The sequence below is a fragment of the Cetorhinus maximus genome, chromosome 28 (genome assembly GCF_964194155.1).
Source record: "Cetorhinus maximus chromosome 28, sCetMax3.hap1.1, whole genome shotgun sequence".
In the NCBI taxonomy this organism is placed as follows: domain Eukaryota; kingdom Metazoa; phylum Chordata; class Chondrichthyes; order Lamniformes; family Cetorhinidae; genus Cetorhinus; species Cetorhinus maximus.
In genome coordinates, this window is record NC_135906.1 from 20,176,060 (window position 1) to 20,199,191 (window position 23,132).

Here is a 23,132-nt window from a genome sequence, read left to right on the forward strand (position 1 = left end):
TCCCTCAAGCCTCCTCAGAGTCAGCAAGGCAAAGGGAAGAAGAACCACAAATGTTTTCTTCCCTGGCGGAGGAAGCGTTTGTTACTTTCCCCCTTCTGGTTTGTATTTCTTTTCGGACTCCTTCATTGTAGCTGACTGTGTGTGTGGGTGTGTGAGAGAGACAGAGAGAGAGAGAGAGGAAGACAGAGGGATACAGGGCTGGTCAGCCTCAAAGTCTGCAGTCTGAAGCCACCACCTCTGCAGCCGTTCCCTCAGGCAGGAGCTAGTGCCCTGACTGTCTGGGACAGTTTCTGACTCCCCTCCTCTCTCCACCACCACCCCCCCCACCCCCAGCTCCGCACTGCAGGAGAGGAGCAGCTCGTCACACCCAGAGACACAGCGGGACATCCTGTCGTCCCTCAGAGGGAGCATCTCCAAAAGAGGGAAGACATTGCCTCACAGGGCGAAGAAGCCTTGGGAACCGACCTTCTCTGTGGCAGCTCCTGCCCTGTTACATCTGCCAGCTGGACAATCAAGGAAAGGGAAAGTGATAAAGGTAAGTTTTCAAGTGAAACAACACAAGTAATTAAGAGGATTTCAGTGGCGGGAGGTCGGTAACCAGAGGGACACAGGTTTAAGATCATTGGCAAAAGAATCAGAGGGAGAGAGGGGAATTTCTTTACCCAGCGAGTTGTTATGATCTGGAATGCACTGCCAGTAAGGGCGGTGGAAGCCGACTCAATAGTAACTTTCAAAAGGGGAATTAGATAAATATTTGAAGGGGGAAATTTGGAGGGCTGCGGGGAAAAGAGCTGGGGCTTGGGGCTAATTAGACAGATCATCTGAAAAAGTCGACAGAGGCGCAAAGGGGCTGAGTGGACGATTAAAAGCTGGGCTGCCGTGCGTGATTCTTTCCTGATTTGCTTCCAGTTTCTGCTAAAATCCATCGCTCACATAATAAAAACAGGAAGCGCTGGAAAATCCAATTGCTCTGTGACCAGGTAAAAGGAATGTTTTGCATAGAGAGCCAGTGCTGGCTTTGTCAGAAGTTGCGTTTACATTTTTAATCTCTGCAGCATCTCAGCAAGTAGGCATGGAGAAATATAAAGAGTGAGAAGGCATTGCTCAACCTTAAGATGCCTGCCAGCTGCGGCTCAGTGGGTCGCACCCTTGCCCCCCGAGTCAGAACGTTGTGGGATCAAGTCTCACTCCAGAGACTTAGTGTGTAATCCAGGCTGATTGTTACAGTGCTGAGGGAGCGCTGCACTGTCGGAGGTGCCGTCCTTCAGATGAGATGTTAAACTGAGGCCCCCTTTGCCCTCTCAGGTGGATGTTAAATATCCCCTTGGCACAATTGGAAGAGGAGTTCTTCTCCATATCCTTGAAAAATACTTAACCTTCAACCAACATCAGTTTAAAAAAAAAAGATTCTCAGTTACTCAATAAGAAGTTACATGTTTAAATCTGACATGCTTTAAAAATCTCCAATGACAATTAAAAGCTGACGGAATGAGATTACATATTCGTAATAGTTCATTATCAAATTGCTGTTTGTGGAATCTTGCTGCATGCAAATTGATTGCCATTTTCCTACATTGCAATGGCGACTACACTTCAAAAGTATTTAATTGTCTGTGAAGTGCTTTAGGCTTTCCTGAGGAGGTGAAAGATGCTATATAAATGCAAGTTGTTTCTGTCATCCCACATGCCTTTTAGATTTGACGAATCTGTTCTCACTCGCTAACCAGCATTCCTATCCTCGGAACTGACACATCTTCCTTGATAGGTGCCTCTGTAGCTCAATCCTGTGTTACACAGTTATAATAGAAATGTTCAATGTAAACAAGTCACACTGCCTGTCTACCTGTGGCAGGGAGGTGGTGCTGTTTCATCACCAGAGGGCTGAACTCGCTGATATGATGAGTTATCTTTGAAAGGAATAAGAGGAAGTTCTCTGCAACCCATGAAGTTGAGTGAAAAAGCATTTCAGGGATAGGGAAGTTTTGTTTCTGTGCAAATCTTTGTGGTGTGGTGTTTGTGCTTCACATCTGTCAGGGGAAGGAAGTGGGATCACAGAGCTCTCCTCCTGTTGACTGACCGCAGGATGAAATTTGACTGCCTGTTAATTTCAGCATATTTGTTATCCGAAAGTGTCACGAATCAGATGAGCTTGAGGTCGTCTGAGGCCCTGCTGCCCATGCCTTAATTTGGTTAAGTCCCGTTCCCCTATCGCCCCTGTGCTCGATGGCTTACATTGGCTCCCAGTCAGGCAGCGTCTTGATTTTAAAATGACCATCCCTGTTTCCAAATCCCTCCATTGCTTTTTTGTCCCTATCTCTGTCATCCACCGAGATCTCTGCGCTCCTTCAATCCTGGCCTCTTGTGCATCCCCAATCATAATCGCTCCACTATTGGTGGCCGTGCCTTCAGTTGCCTAGGCCCCAAGCTCTGGAAGTCCTTCCCTACATCTCTCCGTCTCTCTCTACCTCGCTTTCTTCCTTTCGGACACTCCTTAAAACCTACCTCTTTGGCCAAGTTTTTTATCACTTGGTCTCATTTATGCAGCTCGGTGTCATACTCTTCATGTCCTGTGAAGCACGTTGGAATTTTCATGAAGTTAAACGTGCCATATAAATATAAGTTGTTGCTGCTGATCACCAAACTGTCTCAAATATTGTAAGCAGCAGCAGATTTTTATTCATATCCATATGTTCAGATTTTCATGCCTAGAAAATTCTTGGATCCATTAGTAGGTTAAAGCAAAGCAGTGGGTACAGCAGGGAGAGGGAGTGACTGAGATAAAAACAGCAAGGGACAAACCCGAGGAAAATCTAATAGAGAGACACAGATATAAAAGCGGAGGTTCACAGACAGGGAAAGATAGTGACGGAAAAGAGAGACAAAGATGTAAAAAGAGAAACAGAGTGTTAGAAAAACGATGAACAGAATGAACAGAACAAAAGAAAGAGGAAATACAGAGAAATGTGGAGTCAGACTTAAAAAAATATATAGAGAGTGAACAACTTGAAAGGAAGAAGTGACAAGGAAAGAATGATGAAAAGAGAGACACAAGAGAAACACCAATGGAAACAGGAAACAGAAAAGCATGTGAAAAGAGAGAGAGAGAGAGAGACAGCAAAAAAAGAGATGGACAGAAAAAGGAGTGAATCTCAATACCAGAGAAAGAGGAAGAGTGAAAAAGACAAGTGACAGAGACTGAGGAGAACATACACATAGGCTCACACATGCACACCCTACAGACACACACACACACACTCAACAGACATACAGTCCGCAGATGCACACATACACACATGCACATACATCCCACATATACCAGACACACATGTACACCCCACAGAGACAGACACACACACACACGTGCTTACACGTACATCCCACAAACACACACGCACAGACATCCCACAGACAGACACACACATACATCCCACGTACCACATCCACACATGTACACAAACACACACTCATAAGTATGCACACACACACACACACACCTTTACGAATACACGCATCCACACGGAGTGCGCCATATGCCCATGTGCCCAGGTATTGTGTGGCTGCTCCACATACCAACGACCAAGTCTCAGAGTAACCTGTCCATCAGTGACCCTGCATTCTATGACGATAGGACCCTTGTGTCTGTCAGCTGCACACTCCAGCACAGACAGGGTATGGTTCACAATTCACTTTATTTCTGGAATTAACTTGGCCACAGGAGAGCCAAGTTGAGTATCAGTCACTAATCCCTGGTTAGCCAGAATGTTGTCTGGAAAAAAAGAAAAGGAATAAATTTTGGGATCCTAAATATGTCAAGAGACAAAACAAAGTGTCCCAGCGCACATTCTGAACTGCCAACTGAAAAGGGGAAGCAGCAGAATTTACTATTTATTCAAAACAACCATGAAGTTTGTTCAGTTGGAAGGGTTTACAGGGGAGATCAGCTCAGTAATCAGTCTTGTGGCTACTTTATGTATCTGTGTCCGTTCAGAGATACAGACACATACAAAATGGATTTTTCAAACTGCGCCTCTTCTGAAACTATCATCTGTTTCTTTATTTGTCCGGTCACCATCCATTCGGTCAATCTCTCCTCACTCCTCTACCCTATTACAGATCTCCCCTTTCGTCCTTTCCTCGTCTCTTCCCACACCCACCCCCCAAACCCCTCTAACCCCTCTTCCCACCGCCCCCCCACCAACACCTCTTTCCTGCCTCCTGTACTTGCTGCATCCCTCAACTTTTTTCACGACTGCTGCAGGGTCATCGACCTGAAAGGTTAACGCTGTTCCTACCGTCCACAGACGCTGCCTGATCTGCTGAGTATTTCCAGCATTTTCTGTTCTCGTTCCGCCTCGCCCTGCGCTGTTGGCCCACTCTCTGTTTATCGTCGTTTAAATGATTTTTAGGCTGGAATTGGAACCGTTTCCCCATCAGGGACCCAGGTCAGGGCCAGCCTGGGTTCCAGATATCCTGCAAAGGAAAACAAATGCGAGACTGGGGGATAGTCTTGTTACATTGAAGCTGGGGGCAAAGCAACATTATGCTGCGGAAAGCAGATTGCGCAACTAGATCGACAAATGCTGGACTACAGCGATATTTTTTAAATCAAGCAGGCGAATTGCTCCTTTGGAGGGCCAGCGCAGACAATGATGGGCCGAATGGCCTCTTTCTGTGCTGTAACCATTCTCTGATTCTGTGCTTCTAATCCAGTCGCACAGCATCAGTGTGGAACTTGAGATTCGTGCATCGCCTGGTCCCGGAGACCCGAAGGTCACTGGTCAGAGTTAAATTAGGGGCAGTGGTCTGTGGGCAGAAGGTACTAATGGACAGAACTCGAAAACCTCCCAGTTCAGCCAAGATCGAGAGGGAGCGATTAGTCCACATTCGAGCACAACCCAGACGCCAGTGTGAGCTAACCCTTTTTAATCTTCCCTTCTCCCTTAATGGCTTTTCGTTTCATTATCATCCTACTAACAGAAAAATCGATTCCTCATTATATCTGGAGAGTGATAATGGGCGGGTTGGGCTATTGTGTGCCATCCTCACACGCCCAGTGTCGCTTGTCTGCAACCGCTCTGTGACGTCCCTCATCCAACTGCACCCAGGACGACCCCGCTCTCCTCTGCCCTCCAGAGGAGATCTCGGAGGCTTTTCAGCTCTGATCAAACGGTTAAAATACTGACGTTTCCCTCCCTGGAGGTCACTTTTCAAGGGTTCTTTCTCACAGTGTCAAGCACCTCTTTATTTTGTCTCACGGTCTGTATGTGGAATTTTAAACTTCAAAATATTGGCTTTTTATTAAATTTAATGAACTCACTCTTTGCAGGGGCAAGGTATTCCTGACAGGCTATCTGACTGTGCATCCCCGGTTGTGCTGCTGAGCATTACAGATCTTGAAAGTATCTAATGTTGCTTCATGTTTGTGCCATGTCAAACTATCTCAGGGTGGACCAGAGCCCTCCAGCGGGCAGTACCTTTGTCAAATGCAGTTGGCCAACTCTCCCCCTCGTCCACTGAGAAACACAAGGTGTTGGAAGATTGGATTATTTAATTCACGTCAAGTTACCTCACCACGACATACGGTGAGCAGGGGGTGTACCTACACCACACGGACTGCAGCGGTTCAAGAAGGCGGCTCACCCACCACCTTCTCGAGGGCAATTAAGGGATGGGCAATAAATGCTGGCCCGGCCCACGACACAACGTATCCCAAGAACGAATAAAAAATAAACGCCTCTCCTTCTCGAAACAAAAAAAAAATGCTATCCAAACATTTATTTAATTAAGGGCAGCAACTCTTTAAAATCAAATCATATATTGAATAAAACATCACTCCTCAGGTGCCCCTTTTTAAGAGAGACTATCAGAGGGGACCTTCTCATCAGGATCCCCCTTTATTGTTGGAATGTTACGACCGGGATTATATAAAATGGGGCAAAAGAGTGAAATAAAACAGATACTGGATAACCTGAAAGAAAATCAGGAACAGACTCAGCAGGACAGGCAGCTTCTGTGGAGAAAGAAGCCGAGTTCCTGTTTTATCCAAACCGTGAGGTGTTGGAAATGACAGAAATGTGAAATGTGAGTCAGGGGAAATGGAGGTGGGAGGGGTCTCCGAAAGGGTGGACAGCAGAAGTGAAATCTTGCATTACTATAGTGCCTTTCACAACCTCAGAGCAACCCAAAGGTTCTTCACATCTATTCAAGTACTCCCTGTAGTGTAGTCAATGTTGTACTGTAGGAAATGCAGCAGCCAATTTGCGCACAGCAAGCTCCCATGAGCAGCAATGTGATAATGAGACCAGGTAACCTGATTTAGATGTTGATTGGGGGATAAATGTTTGGCCAGAACACTGGCAAGACCTCTCCTGCTCTTCTTCACATTAGTGCCAAGGGATCTTTTTACATCAATCTGAGAGGGCAGGCTGGGTCTCAGTTTAATGTGTCATCTGAAAGACAGCACCTCTGACAGTGCAGCACTCCCTCAGTGCTACACTGGAGGGGGTGTGGGGTGGGGGGAGCGTCAGCCTAGATTATTGCAGAACAGCAAGTTCCACAGGGAAGATGATTAAAACGTTGTAGAGAAATGATCCCCCACCTTTGCTCAGGACAAAATTTAGCCTTAATGTAATTTTGAACTCGTCACACTCGCTTCCCCATTGTCAGGAACATTCCAAACTCTCCCCCCACGTCTCCAGAAAGAGAAAACACAGCCAGCGTGGGTTTGATACCCTTTTAAAAATGTTTTTAACTGACACCAGCATATTAACGTCAATATTACCCTGTATAAAATAACCAGGAATTTGTGCCAATATATAAATGGAGCCGAGAGAGAGGCAGAGAGAGAGAGGAGAAAGTGAGAGAGAGAGGAGAAAGTGAGAGAGAGAGAGGAGAAAGAGAGAGAGAGGAGAAAGAGGGAGAGAGAGAAAAAGAGGAGAAAGAGAGAGAGAGGAGAAAGAGGGAGTGGGGAAAGGAGAGAGAGAAAAAGAGGAGAAAGAGAGAGAGACGAGAAAGAGGGAGTGGGGAAAGGAGAGAGAGAGAGAGTGGAGAAAGAGAGAGGGACAAAGAGTAAATAAAGCAGCACCATTTCCACTGGCGAGATGATTGGACACAATTTTAAGGTGATTGGCAAAAATGCCGAAGGGGAGATAAGGAAAGTGTTTTTTTAGTGCAGCGAGTTCCAATCTGGAATGTTCTGTTTGAAACTGTTAGAAACAGATTCAATGATAACTTTGCAAAGGGAGTTGGATAAATACATCAAAAAGCAAAAATGTGCAGGGCTATGGGGAAAAAGCAGGGGGGGTGGGGAATGAGACGAGTTGGATAGCCCTTTCAAAGAGCCAACATAGGCAAGATGGGCTGAATGGCCTCCTTCTTTACTGCATTGTCTATGATTCTTAACCTAAAGACATTTGTAGTTGTGTTGGAGGGAGTTCAGAGAAGGTTCACTAGGCTGATGGCTGGGATTAAGGACTTGGCCTTACAAGGAAAGGTTAAGCAGGTTGGGCCTATACTCATTGGAGTTTAGAAGAATGAGAGGTGGTCTTATTGAAACACATTAGATTCCGATGGGACTTGACAGGGTGGATGCTGAGAGGATGTTTCCCCTCATGGGGGAATCTAGAACTAGGGGGCACAGTTTCAAAATAAGGCATCTCACATTGAAGGTGGAGATGAGGAGGAATTTTTTCTCTCAGAGGGTCATTAGTCCTTGGAGTTCTCTTCCCCAGAGAGCAGTGGAGGCTAGGTCACCTAATACATTCAAGACTGAGTTTTGATTAACAAAGGGGTCAAGAATTATGGGGAGACAGACAGGAAAGTGGAGCTGAGACCACAGCCAGATCAGCCATGAATTTACTGAATGACAGAACAGGCTCGAGGGGCAGAATGGCCAGCTCCTGCTCCCTCATTCTTGCTGCAAAAGCAGTGAACAGGAAGTAGAGCCGTTGTTGACTTGTTGCTAAAACATCAGTAGAATGTAACGATCAAGTACAAACTTGAATCAGTCACTGCCCGCACGCGAGAGATTGTCCCTGCTTGTTTTACTGACTGATTCAGTCGGAGTGGCTGATACTGTGGGTTAATGCACCATGTTTTCACCTCTGGGACCCAACGCCAAACTCAGTCCAGGCTGAAGTCCCTCTGCTAGCTGTCAGGACACCGAGTGGAATGTGGCTTTTAGGAGAAACTTGGAACACTCTGGCGATGTGCAGTGAGTAGGCGGGGCGCTGGTGGTTGTGGGGAGCGGTTATACTGTAAACACTGCCGGTAGATAATCACCCAGCTTAATCCATTCCAGGAAGAGTAAGGGAGGTGCCGCGTGGCAAAGTATTCAACAGGCAAAGTCGTCGAACCTGTGAAATCACCTTTCAGCTAATTACATTAATATGTATCAGACGACATCTCATGCCAATCGCTTCAGTCGGACACTGGCGAACTTTATATTCGGGAGTGTAAGAGTAAAGAGTTTTGTCATTTTGATGAGGGTGTCCACGGTGACTGATTTATTTGAAAAGAGAATCTTCCAGGCAAAAAAGTTTGAGAATCGTGTTTGATTTGACTTGTTCATGCGGAGTTGGGTCAGATGAATAGGAGTGGGAAGGGGCTGTGTGGAGTACAAGCACTGCCGGGAAACACTTGGATCAAATGACCTGTTTCAGTGTTGAATGTTCCATGTTTTTCATGTCCTTGCCGATCTGCTTTGTGTTTGCTGCCTTCCCTGTGGTGGTGGATTGGAATTGGAAACAAGCCTGGGTGGGAATTAAATCTGCAGCCCATCACCGTGTGCAGCCATTAGTGGCACTCAGATTTAATTCCATGTTTTTGCTGCTCTCTAGTTTTATCCTGTCTTCAACCGGAGTCAAGGTTACCGATTTCGTCACCAGGCTCCCTTCAAGGCAACACCACTTCGCCCATGAACCTTCCCTAGACTTTCAACAGGGATATTTGACTGAGGGAGGCATCATGGCTGAGCCTATTACCATTCTCCGCACGCACGCACTAACTCATGCTCACTCAGTCACACTCACATATCCACACACTCACTCAGTCACACTCCCACTCCCATACGCACACACACACACACACACACACACACATCATTCGGGGGTGATGTGTGGAAGCATTTCTTCACACAAGGGGGAGGGGGAGGGGAAGTCTAGAACTTTCTCTCTCCCAAAAAGCTGTTGAGGCTTTTGAGACAATTGAAAACATTAAACTGAGATTGACATATTGTTGTTGGGTCGGGGGATTTAGGGTTACGAAACCAGGGTGGGTCATTGGAGTTGAGATGCAGGTCATGCAGGTCAATCATTGAATGGCAGAACAGAATCGAGCGGCTGAATGGCCTCCTCCTGGTCTTATGTTGCTACATATAGCAACTTGCAAACTGACCTTACCACACACTTATCTGGTTTTAATCTGTTGCTTAATTATAACACTGATTAAAGGAACATCTTTAAACTCTCATAATCAAAGTAAAGTGACCGGTCAAAGGAAAGACCAATAATGCGAACTGTATTCTACAGGCAAAGTATGTGAGAGGAATATGGGGGCTGAGCGGGAGTGATGTATGATGACACGATCTGTGGTGACATGCTGACATGCATGATGACACGATCTATGGGGTATTAGCTGGGGTATAGAGGAGAAAGCAGTGGTAGCTTTATACACGCGCCAGTCTTCCCCACCCAGAAGAAAGTCTGTTCTTCCCTCCGACAGGGTTTCTGTTTGTCTCCTTAACCTTGCTCACCTCCTTTGCTTTCTCTTTCCCTCCTCCTGTTTGATCGGGTGCCTACCCAAACTCGTTCTCACGGCCACATCTCCTTCCTCAGCAGGTGTCTCTGGCCCTGACTTATTCCACGCGGATCCCAGATCCGCCTGGGATCACAGACACCTACAGGATATTCAGCGTTCCTCCATCCACTGCCCCCTCACCCCATCCTGCAATTTAAATCTGTTGCGTCTCTAACGTTTTACAACTCTGATAAAGGGCCGTCGACCTGAAACGTTAACTCTGTTTCTCTCTCCACAGATGCTACCAGACCTGCTGAGTCTTTCCAGCATTTTCTGTTTTTATTTCAGCCTTTTCTATAAATAGATTATCTTGGGATGAACTTTAACTCCCTGCGGGAGGCTGGGTTACAACCCACACAATGTTGTCTTTAACAGGGAGTAAGGTTGTCTAGTAGGTATTTAACCTAACATTGCCAGATTTAATAGAGTATCACCAGAAATGTGTGGGTATAAATGTTGGGGAAGGACTGACAGGTCCTTTTCTCTTGAAAAAAGCCAACTGAGGGGTGACCTAATAGAGGTCTTTAAAATTCCGAAAGGTTTTGATTGGGTGGATACGGAGAGAATGTTTCCTCTTGTGGGTAAGAGCAGAACTAGAATATAAGTCAATATAAGTCACCTAGAAAACCAATTGGCCATTCAGGAGAAAACTTGTTCAGCCAGAGAGGGGTGAGAATGTGGAACTCCCTAAGACAGGGAGTGGTTGAAGTAAACAGTATAGATAGATTTAAAGGGAAGATAGGCGAGCGTATGAGGAAGAAGAGAATAGAGGGTTAGGATGGTAGATTTAGATGAGAAAAGGTGGGAGGAGGATCAAGTGGAGCATTGACACCAGCGTGGGCTGAATTAAACACTAAAATAGAAGCAAAACACCGCGGACGTTGGAAATCTGAAACAAAAACAGGAAATGCTGAAAATGCACCAGCATGGAATGGTTGGGCCGAGTGGCCTGTTTCTGTGCTTTATATCCTGCGCAATCCTATCCAATATCCTCATCAGTATTTCGGCAGCAGTGACATCCCACTTATGCTTGTCTACACTTTGTTGTGGAATGTCGCTTTTGATTTCACCAACGCCTCCTGAAGCCCTGCCAAGCTCGAGCAGGAGTTCAAAACAGGTTTCGTCCGGATATACCTTCCCGTCACTGTGAGATAAGTTTAACAGATGTCCAGCCGCACACTATAAACCGATTTAAGGTCAGCGTGTGCAGGAGTCTCCTCTTCTGAGCAGCCATTATCCTTTGGCTGCTTGAAAACGGGAAAAGGTGTGTGGAGAGTTTAATTCCCCATTGATACTGGGTAAGCGGAAAACAGTTGGAAAAGGACCAACGAATGGGCATGTTCCAAGAGTTTCACTTTAGGTGAAAGGGTCACTCCACACACACTCATCCTGTACGATATAATAAGGATTTAGGACCACGTGCAGCTTTCTCTCTCTGACCCAGGCTCACCTCTCATTGCCGTCACCACGGTTAACTCCGTTCAGGTGGTACAATTGGAGAACGGTAGCAGAGCGGTGATGTTACTGGGACTAGTAAAAGCAGAGAGCTGGAGTGTTGAGCCAGTGATCAGCAGTTCAAACCCCATTGCATCAGCTGTGGAATTTAAATTCAATTAAATAACCGTGGAACATGAAAAGCCGTTTTCAGTAATAGTGACAATGAAACTATCGGACTGTTGTATAAACCCATCTGGTTCACTAATGCCCTTTATGGAAGGAAATCTGCCATCCTTACCTGGTCTGGCCTACATGTGACTCCAGTCCCACAACAATGTGGTTGACTCCTAACTGCCCTCTGAAATGGCCAAGCAAGACACCCTCTTGTATTCAAGAAGGTAGCTGACCACTGAAGAGTCTTGTTTCAGATGCCATGAAGTAGGCTTTGTAGTCTGGAGTATATTAACAGCAAGTCCTTATTAACAACTCATAACTATGTACATATATACAGTGGCAGTTACAGGTATGGAGCTGACTGCAGTATAGAGGTCTTTACCCTGATCTGTCCATCTCTAGACTGACCCTGGACCTGGGTCATGTGCTTTCTTACACCACTGTGTGGGTGGTCCTGTACTCAGTCCCACATTAACCCTTTATGTACCAGACTCTTCCACTCCACCTCCCCCCAAGTCTTTACCCCATGAATATAGAGTTACTTCAGTTTACTTCAAGTCTTAGATTGTTTTAAGTCCTTAGTGTTACAACCTTAATGCTATTCCAACATGCTTGCTATTACAGTATTAGCATTCACAATATTCCTGCTACCTATCCACCCGCCTCAAGCCCTTGAAGTTAGAGGTTCAGGCGGTCTGGAGGCCTTATAACCCTTCCACATCTTGTTCGCCATTCTGTGGTGGGCTCTGGTAGTTCCAGTTCTTAGTTGTTGGTTTGGAGGTTGGACTGGCATTTGGGATCGCTTCCATTCTTCTCTTCCATTGCTTGAGGTTATACCAGGCCGGCTTGGCCTGCCTGGCGTGGTGGTGTATGGTTGCTCTTTGCCTTGATCATTGCTCACCGTGTGGACGGAAATGGTATTTGCCTACTTGGCCGTGTTTTCTCCTCTCTCTTTTCCATTTAGGGCCCTGGCAAGCTCCCTGAGGCTGAGGTAAAGCATTCCTGTGGTGAGAAGCCTCTGCTTTTTGTGGTTGATGGCGTGAGATGGCTACCAGGTTCCAGCATCCCTTGTGGATTTGGCATGCTGCCTGGAAGTTGCTGTGTGTGCAGTAGTTGGTGTGTCTACCAACTGTACCATTGTCGTGGCTGGAGGTAGAGGCTCCTCAGACTATTGATCCTTCTCTGGCACCACGTCCACCGGAGGTAACTATGGTAACCCCGTTATACGGGAGGTTGGTCTGAACGCTGGGGACTTTCCGGGATCTGGAATGACGATGGGAAAACCGGTTCCGGAGAAAGAGAAGAGAGATTGCAGGCGCGATCGGAATCGGAATACTCTTTATAGTGTTTTGGACTCAGGACCATGCTGTTCTGGCCGGATAACGACTGTGGTAGTCTCGACATCTCCCACCAGCTGGAGAAGATGGAGCGCTATGCAGACGTCTCCGCTCGGAAGAAAGAAAGCCTGATTGCAGACGACACACACACCCCCGCTCAGAGATTTGCTCGACACCATATCTCGGTGGTCCCAGGAACGTGTTGAGGACCAGGAGTCGGACCCCCCCCTATTCCACGCTCTATAAAGTGGGGTGTCTGCCATTTGAATCCAAAGGAGCCGTGGGTTCTTTGTCTGACGGGACTGTCACACTGGCATCTGAATCCGATTTAAAACTGGTTAGATGACCATTTACCAGCATTCCAAAACGAAGGACCACAACCTCTAATGTCCAAGAGGAACGACCGAGCGTCTTCTGGGTTCTTGATCTCCACCATGGATTACCTTTGGGCTCTCTGTGTGGGGCTGGGGTTTTGACCTACTCAGTTTATCCTGTCTGTTACAGTGAGAGCATTGGGCAGTACTCTCCGGACACTGATCTCTCCAGCGAGGTGGGGTTCACACCACAACGTTGGCAAGGTAGCTCTGCCGGGCAGTTCAGGAATTGTTTTCCCTGACTTGGATGATCCCTTCATTCCTGTGACCTGATATGGTGAACTGACAGTTGACTTCTGCCCCATGCAGTACTCTCCCATCTCAGGATGGTCCAGTGTTGTCCATGTAGCTCAGACAGTCTAGCTGGCTGGGATAGCCGTGTCAGGGGTAAGATCATCTTAAGCTTGTAGTGGGGGGGTCAGAGAGTGAATTGTCTGTAACACTCACCATGACTCTGTCTCGGATAAGCTCAGACCTCAAATCCTCCATAATCACATCCTCCTGCCATCCTATAGAGTCGGTTAATGAAGGAATTGGCAGCTTCCCCAGGGAGCTGGGATCTCTTATTAAATTTGGCTCTCTCCCGAATTTTATTGGATCCCAAGTTGAAATAGACATCGGAAGATTTTAAAATATCGCCAAATTTGGCAGATGATTCATTAATAGCTTGCCATGCAGTTATCTCCTCTGCCATCGGTCTAATGGAGTAAAGAAGTGTACAATGTACACGTAACCCTATGTGTACCAGACCCTACTACTACAACATGGCCCTCTCGAGGGCAGTTAAGGATGGGCAATAAACACTGGCCTAGCCAGCAATACACGCATTCCATGCATGAATTAAAAATGTCGCAGTTTGAGATCTTCCTGTGGCTTTAGTCATTCTCTGGATAAACTCATTCTCTCATCAGAAAAAAATAATGTTTTACTGTAGGCCATCGGATTGGTTTTTGATACATTCGTGGGATGTGGGCATCGCTGGCTAGGCCAGCATTTATTGCCCATCCCTAATTGTCCTTGTTCAGAGGGTATTTAAGAGTCAACCACATTGCTGTGGGTCTGGAGTCACATGTAGGCCCAGACCAGGTAAGGACGGCAGATTTCCTTCCCTAAAAGGACGTTAGTGACCCGGTGGGTTTTTACAATGGTTTCATGGTCATCATTAGACTTTTAATTCCAGATTTTTATTGAATTCAAATTTCACCATCTGCTGTGGTGGGGTTCAAACCCGAGTCCCCAGATCATTACCCTGGGTCTCTGGATTGCAAATCAGTGACAATGCCACAATGGCACCACCACCTCACCATCAGAGTTTCCTCTTTCTCACAAGGGTACGCCCTTGTAGGACCCCCTCAGTCATGCAGTCTGGGATTGGACAGGGCAAATGGAGGTCACTTAAAAAGCAACACGAATTAGAGTCACTCAGGAAAAGAGAATACCGCATTAAAGGAGGCCATTCGGCCCGTCGTGCCTAGGATGGCTCTTTGAAAGAGCTTTCCAATTCGCCCCACTTCCCTGCTCTTTCCCGTTATCCCCCTCAAGTGTTTTTCCAATTCCATTTTGAATGCCACTGTTCAGCCCGCTCATGCCGCCATTTCAGACAACACGTGGTGGATCACAGTGCCTCACTGTGTTAACACAAAGCTTCTGTGTTTGGTCTCTGGCTCGTTCGCCAGTTGTGTGACATTAGCAAAGCTGAGCCTCGGTTTAAGCAGCTGTGCACACAGAGCTGTCTGGAATACGAGCTGAGCAATAGGCGTGCCCATAGCACTGAGAGAGGCTGCAAAGGAGAGACTCGACAAACAGGCTTCACATTACAAATAACTGAAATAAACCCCAGAATGTTTCCTCAAACATCCACAGAGAGAGAAAAGAAAGAACTCCTATTTATATAGCACCTTTCACAACATGCCAAAACATTTTACAGCCAATGAAATACTTCCAAAGTGTAGCCATTGTCCTAATGTAAGATTCACGGCAGCCAATTTGTGCACAGCAAGCTCCCACAAACAGCAATGTGATAATGAACAGATGATCTGTTTTTAGTTGTTGTTTGAGGGGATAAAATTTGGCCGGGACACCTGGGAGAAATCCCCTTCAACACAATACCTTGGGGCCTTTTAGAATCCACCAGAGGTTGCCTCCATTCTGCATCACATCTGAAAGACAGCACCTCTGACAGTGCAGCACTCCTTCGGGGGTGGGGGGAGGTGTCAGTCTAGATTTTGCACTGGGAGTAAGACGGAGCTCACAATCGCTGGAGTCCGGTGGGAGAGTGCTACCCACTGAGCCACAGCTGATACTGAGCCAGATACTGGCCAGAAGTGAGTGCGCTGTGTAATGGAACCAAATTCACCCTGACTCATGTAGGGACTCTCATTTTCATGCATTGCTCCAAGTACAGATGTCAAAGTTTAAGGGTCAGGTAAATGTTTGGTTCTCAAACGAACCATGCCTTTGATCGCGTGGCTGATGTCTTGAGCTTATACTTTGTCCTGTGCTGGCATTTTATTAATCTGACACTATTCCTTTCTCTGCCCCCTAGGCATGTAAATGGACCTGCGTGGGTTATGGACATGGTGAGGTGCAGCATGTCTCTATGTGCCAACATGACGGTTCTCAATCAGGATTTTGTTGACGCCAACAGCAGCCTCCCTCAGGTGAACGCCAGCACTCTGCGGTGCTCCGAGGTGATTGCTCCATCGGCCAAGTCTGTCGCCATCCCCATCTTCTCCATGACGCTGGGCGCTTTGTCGAACATCATCGCTCTTGTAATCCTGATCAAGTCTTACGCCAGGTTCCGAAGGAGGTCTAAAGCCACCTTCCTGCTCTTTGCCAGCAGCCTGGTGCTGACGGACTTCGCCGGACACGTCATCCCAGGCGCGCTGGTCCTCCGGCTCTACTCCGAGGGAATAAACAGTGACGGTCCTATGTGCCAGTTTTTAGGGGGGTGCTTGGTGTTTTTCGGCTTGTGCCCGCTCTTCCTGGGTTGCATTATGGCAATCGAGCGCTGCGTGGGTGTCACTAGGCCCCTGCTCCATTCGGCGGTGGTGACTTCCACCAGGACTAAGCTAACGGTCGTCGGCCTCTGGCTGGTGGCTGGTTTTGTCGCTTTTCTGCCCTTAATGAGCTTTGGAAGGTATGATGTCCAATGGCCAAGGACATGGTGCTTCATCAGTGTGGGCGCCAACCCCCTCTGGACGGACTACGCCTTTACCCTGCTTTTCTCATTCCTGGGAGTGATGGCCCTTTTAATATCTTTGATCTGCAACACCATCAGCGGAGTGACACTCATCCAGGCCAGGATTAAAAAGCAGAATTTTAACCGGAGGACCAAATCCCACGACATTGAAATGGTTGTACAGCTGATTGGGATAATGATGGTCTCGTGCATCTGCTGGAGCCCTCTGCTGGTGAGCATTGACATTGTCACACCGCACTCCGCAAAGTACCTCAAAGTTAATTTGTGACCTAACAGGCTCTCTTTAATAGATTACTGCAACAACTTGCATTTGTATACCGCCTGTAATGCAGCAAAACGTACTACAACCCTACATCAGAGGGTTCATCAGACTAAAATTGACACTGAGTCACAGAAGGCGATAATAGGGACAGGTGGCCAAAGAGGGAGGTTCTTGTCTTAAAGGAGGTGAGAGAGACAGAGGCAGAGAGGGAAAAAAGAGGGAATTTCAGAGCCTAGGGCCTAGGCAGCTGAAGGCACGGCCGCCAATGAGCGATGGAAATTGGCGGATGCTCGAGAGGCCAGAATTAGAGCAACATAGAGATCTTGGAGGGTTGTAGGTCTGAAGGAAGTTGCAGAGATAGATGGGCGGCCAAGTAACCACGAGAGACGTAAAGGCCAGGGAAGATTGTTTTGTTTATTTTAAATGTTAAAATATAGTGAAGAGATTAGTTAGACACCCACACATGGGATATTCATAGACTAACATCAGCCCCAGTAATTTTTAGGCTTGTATGATAAGTAGTTTCATCTTTAGTTTAGATTATCTATAAGATAGACCGGGAGGAGGTTTGTGTGGAGCATATAGTTGGGCCGAATGGCCTGTTTCTGTACCATACATTCTGGGTAATTCCTATGCTATTCAATAACGCATTCCCTTTGCTTGACCCCAGGTAATTGTTGGCTTAAATCGAATCCAGAATGTTAAGGATGACGACTGGTCAAGTTTCCTTGGGGTCCGGATGGCTTCCTGGAATCAGATTCTCGATCCCTGGGTCTACATCCTGCTCCGACGCGCGGTGCTGAGGAAAGTTTACAAACTGTTCGTAAGGAAGACCGACTTCAATAAGAGCAAGTTTGATCGCTGGGAGGTCAGCTCTTTTCAGAGTTCTGAGCGCAGTGTGGTCAACAGGTTTTGAACGAGGGCTGGAAAGGATATTCGATTGGGATCGGTCGTGAATCCAGAGGGGCCTAGTTCAAGGGGCTGGACCAGAAGACCACCCTTCAAAGGCTGCTTTGGACGAGCAAGATGCGGAGATGGCACCAGAGGAAGGGGATTAGGTTGGAAAAGGACTTGATCCCTCACGGTGTGGGGGGGGTCTTTGCAGCTGTCGCCAGGCAGTTTTCATAAACAAATGATCCCTTTAACCCATTGGGATCCAATCTTGTGGATTGAGAAATTCAGTCTGAAGTAGATTTGATGTACCTCAAGTTACAGAGGACTGGATCCGATCTATAGTGGGCAGCATCAGCGGCTAGTAGATGGAGTGGTGCACGTAACCAAGTCAAAGTCCATCTGGTTTAAATATCGCAACAAAGTGACCCATCCCTTTGTCTTTAATGGATGTGAGCAACACTCGAGCATCAACAAGGTTCCTTTTTGTGTTAAATGGGATTTGGGGAGGGCGACTATGTGTTAGTGAGAGTTTGGGAAGGGCCTCGAATCAGTGACTGATCCTAAACACCAGTAACTTGATGGGAAAGTGAGCGCAGGGGGGGCCACCTGCTCACAGGCTGAGAGCTCAAAGTTGTTCTAGGTTCCCCCCTCAAACCAGCCAGGCTATGTTATGCCTGGTGTCCAGTTCGAGGGAACAGCTTTCCCCGTGGAAAGCCAATCCCCGGAGTAAAAGGCAGCCTTGCAGTGCGATTCCCTACGCAACATTCTCCTGGCTGTTTCACTTGGTGGGGTGGAGAGTTGTCAGGCATCTCCACCTCTGTCCGCATAGGATCTCATGTGAAAGGGGGAGAGGGTGGTGGGGGGGGTGGGGGGGGGTGGGGAGTAACGAATAAGCATCGAGTGTAAAAACAAAACAAAAAAAAACTGTCCAACACATGGAAGAAAAGCAGAAAGTAGCAGAGCGTGTAACTGCAGCCAGGACAGCGAAACCCTCCACCAGCTGGAGAAAGTAGTTAACAATATCACATTGGCATTCTGCATGCAATGCTGTTCAATGTTGTAACTGTGCGGCAAAGAATTCCCAGGCTTTTGTGTCCGTTTTCAGGGGACGATGTAACAGTGGCTGTCTTAGAGTTCCCCAAAATCAAAAGGTTGCAACGCCGGGGTTTTACATCCAATGTTAGTAACCCTCCCCTGGGTTTAGCTATTAGCCTGCATTGAGGCAGGGGCACTGAACAGGTCTGTTTCATTGCTGGAGCTACATTAGTTTCTGAGGTTTTGTTGGAATTCTGTCCTTTGCTGTGGTGGTTCTTGAATCTTCTGCCCTCTCTGTTGTACACCTTCAGTTGCTGGGTAATTGTTCAGATGTTCATGAGTACTTTTTTAAAAAAATATGTTCCGGTGCTTTTTAGTTCCGACACCTCTTTGCGTTGTGCAAACTCTCCCCTTAAACAAATGAGCCCTAGCCAGACTTTGCTCCACTCTGGTCTGTAACCATGGCTACTGGGAGATGGATGCGTGTGGGCCCAAGTTACCCTCTCCATTGGGGAACCTGCCCATGAGCTTGGTTCGTGTCCTTCCATTGAGGCGTCCCCAGTGACCCAAACCTGAGTAGAGTTTGGGATGGGGTGCAGACAGGTTAAAAACTCTTTGATGTGTCTGGGTCTGCCGAAGATAACTGTGACTCCTAATGCATCAATTCGCACACACTCCCCACTCCAACTAATCTTACGGAGATCTCTTGAAGGAAGATAAAAACCAGGAACAATTTGGGAATTCCCTCTCTTGCACAGGCGAATGAAACAATCACAATGGCCGTGAATTCCCTGGAGTAGTTTTGTAAGAGGTGATGTCCAGACGTACTGTTAATGTTTGAAGCAACACAATAATATATCCAAATAGCTTAAAACCTTACCTTGTTACCCTGTTGCTAATACCAGCTTTAGTAACCTTCATTCATTGGTTCTGCTACCTGGGTCCAATGACGTTAGATCCTTTAACTTGCAGAAACCTTCAGTAAGAGGTGCTTTTGCGCATGATAGCATAAGGGACAGCAACCTTCTCACCCTTATTAAAAGGAACACCTTTACCAATTATCTATCATATGCCTAACGTTCCCATGATAAAGCACACCCTCCTCCACATCCCTTTAAGAGTTATGGAGGGGAGGCAGGCAACTGGAGTTAGGATACAGGTCAGCCACGATCTAACTGAATGGTGGAAGGGGCTGGGGAGGCCTCCTCCTGTTCCTATGCACCCTCCCTCCCACACAGTTAATAACATTGACCGCGTGTGTCCATTTACATTGGGAGTAATGGAACAGTGTGAACAGACCACAGGCCAAAAACAACCTGCTCTATGCAACATATCAAACACAGGTTTTTCTTTCTCTTTAGCTCTGTAAATAAGGTGGCTGAGGTGCGATTTGACACAAGGTCTTTAATCTTATGAAGGAGTTTAATAGGGTAGATGTAGGGAAGGTGTTTTTTCACTTGTAGGGAAGTCCGACACCAGGAGCCAGCAATTTGAAGATAGTCACTAGTAAACCCAATTCAGGGGAAAAATCGGAGAGGTGAGAATGTGGAACTCGCTATCACAGGGAATGGTTGAGGTGAATAGTTTAAATACATCCAAGGGGAAACTGGATGAACACACGAGGGAGAAAGGAATAGGAGGATTTAGAGACAGAGTCAGAGTAATTTTCACCACAGAAGGAGGCCTCTCAGCCCATTGAACCTGTGCTGGCTCTCCGCAGAACAATCCAGTAAGTCCCCCTCCCCCCTCTTGATCCTCGTAGCCCCTACAGGTTCATGGATGATTCAGATCAATATAATTATAATTAATTATAATGAATCATTACTATTATGACCACATAAATTTTAAATAAACTTGATAAACGCTTAACTCACAATTGACAAATTCGGCCAATCTGATGTGCTGACAGGGTGAGGTGAAAAAAAGAGTGGGAGGATGATCCTTTGGAGCGTAAACACCAGCATGGGGCAGAAGGGCTGAATGGCCTCTTTCTGTGGTGTAGGTTGTGTGTAAAGTTCCTCGGCGCGCACAATAGGCCCCTCAGCGCCTGATAAAGTTAGGCCAATGGCTCATTTTGGCAAAGGGCCTCGACACAAAACAATAACATCTCTTTCTCACGGTAGGTGTCAGAGATCCCTGACCCCGTGTTAATTTTAAGGTTTGCGGTGCAGTTTCTTTCCTCCCTCTTTCTGTTTGGTACCTCACATTTTGAGGGAAGCAAGCACTCTGCAATGTTTTCCTTCACCATACGCCAGAAAGGACACTGACCCTTGAGGCTGGAGAGTAAATTGTACATTGCTGCCTGACAGAACTGCTCAGCCCAGGCAACGAGCATAGGAATTGTCATTAAATCTCTAAAAAAAAAACATACTTTGCTTCTAACTCAGAAGATAGTGGGTTCAAGTCCCACTCCAGAACCTTAAGCACAAACATCCAGGTTGACACTCCCAGTAGAGCACTGAGGGAATACTGCGCTGTCCGAGGTGCTACCTTTCGGATCCGACATTAAGTATTCCTCTGACTTCTCTGGTGGATGTAAAAGATCCCAGGGCACAATGTCAAAGGAGAGCAGGGGAGTCCTCCCCTGATGTCCTGGTCAATACTTATCCCGGAACCCATTGTCTGCAAATACAGATTGTCTGGTCATTTATCACATTGCTGCTTGCGAGAGCTTTCTGTGTGCAAATTGAGTGCTGCAGTTCCTACAGTACAACAGGTCAAAAGTATCTCTTTGGCTGTAAAGTGCTTTGGGACTTCCTGAGGACGTGGAAGGCGCTATAGAAATGTTACTTCCTCCCTTCCCTTTCCTAATGTGACAACGTTGACATTGCCTCACGCATCCCAACTCCATGAGGTAGGGGGAAGGTGGTGGTGGTGGGGGGGGAGGCAGTTTAACATCCTCTGGGAGGGGCTAGATTTAAAAAAAACAAAAAATATAAATGCACTTGACTACTTTCTAGAAGATTCCAAAAAAACAGTACCTGTCAAGAATGTGACACGTTATCTGAAGGGGTTACGTCTTAAGCTACAGCAACTGTTGATAGTGAACTCCTTAATTCATTGCACTTTACTTTGCCAGTGGCACTTGAGTGAAACATATATTATATATTTGCTAAGATCCCAGTACTGTTTATTCTTTGTGCACTTGTTCAGGAATGCAGTTTACCTGTAAGAATTTTAAAGATATGTGTATTAAATGAATGTATTTAAGAATTATTGTAATTTTTGAGCTACTTATTTTTGTATTGTGGCCTTTTTAGTCAGTGCTTTGAGATGTAATTGAATAAAAATAGATGTTCATCACTCACTTTGCATTTAATATTCAACTTGCATGCTGGTGGGGGAGGGGGCAAGGGAGGGAAAGAGTGGGGGGAGGTAGGTGAGGCGGGGGGCAGGTGGGGGGGTAGGTGAGGCGGGGGGGCAGGGATAGGTGAAGTGTGGGGGCAGGTGAGGTGTGGGGGCAGTCGAGAGGGTAGGTGAGGTGTGGGGCAGGTGGGGAGTGGGTGAGGCGGGGGGCAGGTGAGGGGTAGGTGAGGCGGGGGGGCAGGGATAGGTGAAGTGTGGGGGCAGGTGAGGCGTGGGGGCAGTCGAGATGGGTAGGTGAGGTGTGGGGCAGGTGGGGAGTGGGTGAGGCGGGGGGCAGGTGAGGGGTAGGTGAGGCGGGGGGGCAGGGATAGGTGAAGTGTGGGGGTAGGTGAGGCGTGGGGGCCATCGAGAGGGTAGGTGAGGTGTGGGGCAGGTGGGGGGTAGGTGAGGCTTGGGGCAGGTGGAGGATAGGTGAAGTGTGGGGTTAGGTGAGGCGTGGGGGCAGTTGAGAGGGTAGGTGAGGTGTGGGGGGAGGGGAGGATGAGTGGGTATTGTGGAGAGGAGGGGGTGGTTAGAGGGAATGGCTTTAACAAGGAAGCAATGGGAGGATGGTTGGGGGGGTAGGTATGGAGGGGGGAGGGAAATGGGAACGTGGGAGGAGTGAGTGGAGGGTGGTGTGAGAGGAGGAGGGGGTTATCGGAGGGTAATTGTGTTTAATTATAATGATCTGACCATCGCTCTGTGGGTTAGTTAAGGGTCTTTCTCTGCCTGTCAGATTTAGATGTTTATATCTTTCGCTATTGCCTCTGAGCACTGTCCCTGAACCTTAGAGACTCGTGTGACTTAACATCTCCCACTCAAAGGGCTCTGTTCAGCTGAATTTAACAGGTGATCTACACCAAACGACAGGTCCCAATGGGGCTCAGCCTGGGAACAGCAGGTCTGATTGAGAAGCTGCCTGGATGGACACAAACTTGGCCTTAGCAATGGGAAGGTCGATGAACACTGGGTTGTTCACGTGGGTTGGGCTAATCTTACAGTCACAAAGCTGGATTATGTTTACTGAGTGACTTTGAAGTAAAGTTCAGCACCTTTATTGTCCTTTTAAGTCACAGCAGATGAGCTTTTTTTATCTAACGTGTCTCAGCAAGATGTGATTTATGGACTTTATATACGTTTTATAAATGTATACAACTTCATCTCATAATCCAAAATGAAATTAAACTTAAAACTTTAAATTGCAAACGTGCGTAATAAAACTCTCAGACTTCACAATACAGGTTAGTTTGATTGAAAAGGTTATTTAACAGCTAGAG

The 23,132-nt window shown here is 47.0% G+C and overlaps 1 protein-coding gene across 2 annotated transcripts; it reads left to right on the forward strand.

The window, feature by feature from the left end:
• The first annotated feature begins 399 nt into the window (after positions 1–399).
• Positions 400–17,607, forward strand: LOC144668904 (prostaglandin E2 receptor EP1 subtype-like). Of its 2 annotated transcripts, none has more exons than XM_078531373.1 (3): positions 400–535; positions 15,663–16,530; positions 17,252–17,607. In XM_078531373.1, the coding sequence occupies exons 2-3, from the start codon at positions 15,688–15,690 to the stop codon at positions 17,495–17,497; spliced, it is 1,089 nt and encodes a 362-aa protein (XP_078387499.1). In that variant the 5' UTR covers positions 400–535; positions 15,663–15,687; the 3' UTR covers positions 17,498–17,607. The 2 variants fall into 2 exon arrangements, with proteins under 2 accessions (XP_078387499.1, XP_078387500.1); XM_078531374.1 differs by lacking the exon at positions 400–535 and adding an exon at positions 8,055–8,212.
• The last annotated feature ends 5,525 nt before the right edge of the window (positions 17,608–23,132 follow it).

Coding starts and splice junctions, on each gene's coding strand:
- LOC144668904 (XM_078531373.1), top strand. CDS start 15,688: ATGGACATGGTGAGGTGCAGCATGTCTCTATGTGCCAACATGACGGTT. Junction 16,531..17,251: donor TCTGCTGGAGCCCTCTGCTG/GTGAGCATTGAC, acceptor GCTTGACCCCAG/GTAATTGTTGGCTTAAATCG.